The sequence below is a fragment of the Drosophila tropicalis genome, unplaced genomic scaffold, assembly GCF_018151085.1.
Source record: "Drosophila tropicalis isolate 14030-0801.00 unplaced genomic scaffold, ASM1815108v1 contig_694, whole genome shotgun sequence".
Classification (NCBI taxonomy): domain Eukaryota; kingdom Metazoa; phylum Arthropoda; class Insecta; order Diptera; family Drosophilidae; genus Drosophila; species Drosophila tropicalis.
Window position 1 is genome coordinate 7294851 of NW_027173176.1, and position 5438 is coordinate 7300288.

Below are 5438 nucleotides of genomic sequence, written 5' to 3' on the forward strand. Positions count from 1 at the left end.
AGCGCTTCAGCTTGGACTCTGTATTCGCTGCCTCCAAGCCACTCTACCAAGTCTCCGCCACATCCATTAGCTTCAAGTCATTGACACTCTTCATCCTTGTTTCCCTGCCACCGCTCTACTTTGGCCGACTTTCATTGAGTGAAAAGAAAGGCAGCGCTTAAGTAAATCAGCTTAGCTGATTTTTCCTGACGCCTCTGAACTCTCAATCTTCCGACTTCACCTCGTGGCCTGTCAAAAGTTGTAAAGTCTGACAATTTTTTTGGAGTATTATTTTGTGGGCAATTTATTTTTAGCAACAACACAAGGGTAAGAGTGTCTTAGAGTGAACGTCTTCACCCACAAGTATAAAAGCAGAGAGCAAAATAGAGTGACTCCAAATTCCTTTTATATTTTATGTTTAAAACATTTTCACTTGAATAGATATTAATTGCCAAATAGCGCATTGTGTGGTGAAAATTGAATACAATTTGGCTCACTTTCAGTTTCGTCATAATCCTTCTTTGTATGTTCGCCAGTTTTGAACAGGAAAACTTAAAGCAAATTTACTTAACCACAACCGATTGCCTTAAGAAAGTTAAACTCTAGAGAAACACACAGAATCTTGGGAGTCAATAAAGTTCCTGCCACATACTTCCACCTTTCTCTACCTCCTTACACATCGCTTACACATTTACACACACATGCAGACAAAGAAGAAAGGAGAGAACGACAGAAATGGAGAATGTTGCAACTGTAAGAGGCAACCATTGTTCATGCGTGGTTGTTGTACAGTGGCTTTTGCATTGCCTCTCAGCATTTCTCTTGAATTATGAACATATTTCGGAACAAGGAGCATGTGTACAGCTAATCCTATAGTTAAACGCAGCTATATATTTGACTATATATACGTATGTACATACATAAGTGATTACTATTATGTACTTATAGTTAAAGTGAATTTGCTTACGATTATAAAGTGGCTAACTGGATCAAACGAATACTGTGCTGCAACCTTTTATCATTAAATTCAGTGACTTTAATAAAAATTGTTGCGAATTTCCTGTTTATGCGGGGTCTGATTTAGACCCCCTCTTATTGAAAGTGGCAGCAAAAGTTATAGGGCTTACCAATTTCGGGTTTGTCGTACGAGATACTTAGTACTTTCCCTTTGACAATTAAAGCGAAAAGCCGAAATACAATACAATAGGCTCTGGCATTAGCTTTTCCCTCCTCGAAAGTTCTGTCTTGTATGCAAACTTTATTAATTACGCGCCTCAATGGCTGGCCAGTGCGACGAAACTTTTGCTGTTTACTATTTTTGCCCAGATTGAGTTTTACCATGGTTTTTCCCGCCATTTGCACACACTCACGTTCCCATTTTTTCATGCAATTTGTACAACTAGCAAACAAACCAACAACAAAATTCAAGTTTCTATGCTATGCACCCAAAGGGTAAAATGGTACATTAAAGTCGTCAACTTGTATGTAACAGACAGTAGGAGATATTTCTACTGTAAAGCATGAGTATTCTTAACGACCACTGACAGCCAAGTCGCCATACCAATATAGAAGTCAGAAGTGGTTTGCCTGCTATCAAGTTCCTACATTTCTAATGACGAGAAACCTGACCCTGGATTTTCCGATTAATCCTGAAATTGCAGTTGAAGAAAATATGCAGTGGCACAAGGCTTGCATAAAAAATAAGACGCATATTAACATTGTGTAACTATATATTTTTCATGTAGATTATGTAGCATACTTTTTTGGGCAAAACACGTTTAGCAAATATATTTCTTACTCTAAGTACTAAACAAATAGTAAAAATTCTTGCTAAAAATTTATTTTTGAATTAATATAAAACATTTTTTGACGTTGACGTTGACGTTGACAATAGGTAAGGAAAGAATATCGTAAAAAATTTTGCAAGGGTATACAAACTTTGGCGCGGTCGAAGCTAGCCCCGGCCCTCTGGTTTTAATTAAAAATTCAACATTTTGAAAGTTATTTCCTCGATAAAGAAAAAGTACTAAACTGCAATTGAACACCCTGTCAATAATTGGCAACAGTTTTCTGGAAAATTCGAAATATCAATATGAATAAAATGTATTGACAATTCTTAGAAAAGTTGTTTGGTTTTCCCCATTGCGAAATGTAGTTTGATTTCTGTGAAATATCCAAGAAACAACATAAAAATCTCAAACTTGCAAAGTTAATATATTTTAAATCGAACCAAATATAATATGGGTTTTGAAATGATAACGATTACCTATTTCGTGATGATAAAAATGGCAACATAAAAATCTCAAACTTGCAAAGTTAATATATTTTAAATCGAACCAAATATAATATGTGTTTTGAAATGATAACGATTACCTATTTCGTGATGATAAAAATGGCAATAGGTCTGACAATTTGGGAATAAATAAATCTGGAATCTGTTGGTATAGAAAAGGCACTTTGGAAGCCTTGGCCTGGGCTTGGCTGATGTCAGCAAGACTATTAATCCCGGTGCCAACCAACAAAGTTTGAAAGCCACAGTTATAACCGAATTGAACATCAGTGTGAATACTGCAAAAGAAACGTTAGAATAGAATAAAAGAATGAAATAAGAAAAAAAATAGATGCTTACTTATCGCCCACCATGAGAGTTCTCTCTGGTTTAATCACACCTTGGCGAATTAGATGACTGCAAATATAAGGATTGGGTTTGCCGCAAGTGATGGGTGCCCTCTTGGCCACAGCTTCAATTGATGCGACCATTATGCCACTACTGAGAGTGAAGCGTCCCTGAGTCACTGGGGAAGCCAGATCACGATTGGTGGCTATAAAAAGGACACCGGAATCCATTAGATAGCATCCAGCTTTTGTTAGTTTGGAAACATTAAAGTATTTGTCCATGCCCACGACTATTGCTCCCACTTTGCTATCTAATTTTAAGTTCTGAACGTAATCCAGCATAGAAGTCATCGAGCTTTTTTCTTCATCGTGAAACAAACTCTCTATGCCCACTAACTTCAGTTCGTCTGCGATTCCTTGTCCTCCAATTATATAGACTTTGCGTTGAAATTGTTTTTCTTTGAGATAACGAGCCGCAGCTTGAGAGGATGACAGCACTTCATCTTTTGCAACAAGTAAACCCATTCTCTGAGCCTTTTGCCATATGCCTAGAGCAGAAGTGGACGAGTGATTTGTACATATAAAGGCCTTCTTACCCGCGGCCCGTAGAGCATTAAATGTTTCTGGAGCACCAGTCAAGGGCACTTCATTCTTCCAGATCACACCATCTGCATCAAAAATGATTGTTTCGAAAGTCTGTAGCCATTGCTGTATGCTGTGTCTGTTTAGTGTGAGCAGCTTGCAACATCCTTTCTGTACAATATTTCTGTTGAAGCCCACACTCATTGTGCTTACTCACAGAAACTAGCTACTGATATTGAAATTAATTTTAGTGATTACACATATAGACCGACCTGCTTTGATAGTAAAAATTTTCAAACCAGATTGTGAATTTCGTGGGGAAATCATGATCCTTGTGTCATTCCATTTTAACCATATTCAGCAATTTAAAATTTCGAATTGAAATTAGTGGAATTAGTATCCTGCTGCTTTGTTCAATTGATAATGTTGCAATTTTGTTCGCAAAACATTGCGAATTTTCTACGAAATTTTGGAAAAAATAGCAATAGCGAAACAGAGACGTTCTTATAGTGTGCGGTAGGGACAGCTTGGCAGAAGTTTTAATTGCGCGTCATGAAAAATTACCAAAGTCAAGCGGCAACTTGCCTTAACCCTCGACAATTCCTGGCGTGTTCACAGTACAACTCCCAATCTCTATCCCAAGCCAATTCCCTGGGGTGCCACTTCTGTTGAGGGCCGTCTTCGTTGCCTTCGGCTGACAGTCAACTAACGCCCGTTGCGGCAATTAAAATGACATTCAGCTTTATTGTCGTCAACGTTGTTGCCCGGATTTTCGGTTTTCGTTTCTTACCCTGCACTCGTAGGCATTAGAAGGTAGATTACACATTACAAAGTATTTCAGAAAATATCATAATCAACCTCATTGGAAAATGAATTTTCAGGTTCAGCAAAGATCTTTGGAATCTCTTTAGAAAGATCAGAAATTGCATTGGATACGTAATTAGGATTACCGTGGATTTGATTGTCATCACTGTCTTTGAGGGTATTTCGATGTCGGCTTACCATTTGAATGCTGAGATATTATTTGCTTTAAGCAAAAGCCAAAGCCGACACTTGTCCAAAATCAGAGAAAATTTTATACCTTGGCCTAAATTCATTAAATCGTATTCGCCTGCCAGCTATTAGGCTCTTTTGTTTGAAATGTCATGCCAAGCAGTTTAGTTGTCGACCCTGAGAATGCCCTATATCAAATATGTTCAACTTACATTGATGGCAATTTTCATGTTGGCTTTGACACTTTTATGATCTCAGTATCCCCATTCAATCATCAAAGTAAAGGGTATAAACGCCGGAGAAATTAACGGATTTCATGTCCAGGCAAATTGTCGGCTTGTGGTAAAAAGGAAACGACTTAGTCTGCCTCTAAGCCAAAAAGTTCTTTGCCCAAATATACTGCAGGAAATGTTTGTTTGGCAATAAATAATATGCACGTAATCCAAAATCTTGAAATAAGCAGAACTTGATAAATACAATAGATGTTTCGGCTTAACAAATGACCGCTAGTTGGCCACTATTAAAAGTGCGTGTTGGCCATGGTTTCAGTTATTGGGATATTTTTACGTTTCTTTCCATTTGCATGATTTTCCAAAGCTCATTTGACGAATGAATGCACTTCTCTCTCTCCGCTTGACTAGTCCAGATGCCACATGCTTGCTAGCCTCCCATCTGTCGTTACACTTAGTAGGTAATGAAAAACAACAAACGAATTCCACTTAGCAAAACATCGAAAAGCCAAAAGTAGCAAAATTGTGAATTTGTTACACAAAGTTTTGCTTAACTTTTTTTTTTTACTGGTTTCGTTCAGGCTTTTCGGCTTGTTAGTTGTCGCTGACCTGGTCCTAACCCCGCCGCCCCACCCTACCCACTTACTCTCTTTCTGCCTATCCTATTCCCTTTTGAAGCAACATCAGAAACTTTTTTATTAAGTTTACAAGACCAAGTTAATTTTTTTTTTTTGCCTGGGGCCTCTGTTTTCCCTAATTAATATAGCTTGAAACGCGTCAAGAAAAAGAAGAACTTGGAAACAACAAAAATCAACTTGATTTATATGCTAATCACTAAGGCTGATGTTAGAGTGGACGCGATAAGCGATGCGATAATATTGAGCGACAATGAGCGAGAAAGCTCTGCATTCAAATTAATATGTAATCGTTGAATACATGTCAGAGTGCAAGCGAAGCGAGAAGAGAGCCAAAGCGACAAGTTGAAGCGAGTTGCGAGAAAGCGATTCTGATACGTCCTGATCTTTCAAAGGACTCGCG

General features: G+C 38.0%; 1 protein-coding gene across 1 annotated transcript; it reads right to left on the bottom strand.

Annotated features, from left to right (window-relative positions):
* Positions 1 to 2281: 2281 nt before the first annotated feature.
* LOC137579323 (glycerol-3-phosphate phosphatase) lies at positions 2282 to 3398 on the bottom strand. Its single transcript, XM_068293056.1, has 2 exons — positions 2609 to 3398; positions 2282 to 2547 (listed from the first exon to the last, which is right to left on the bottom strand). Exons 1-2 carry the CDS (start codon positions 3379 to 3381, stop codon positions 2349 to 2351), a joined length of 972 nt encoding a protein of 323 aa, XP_068149157.1. The 5' UTR covers positions 3382 to 3398; the 3' UTR covers positions 2282 to 2348.
* Positions 3399 to 5438: the final 2040 nt, after the last annotated feature.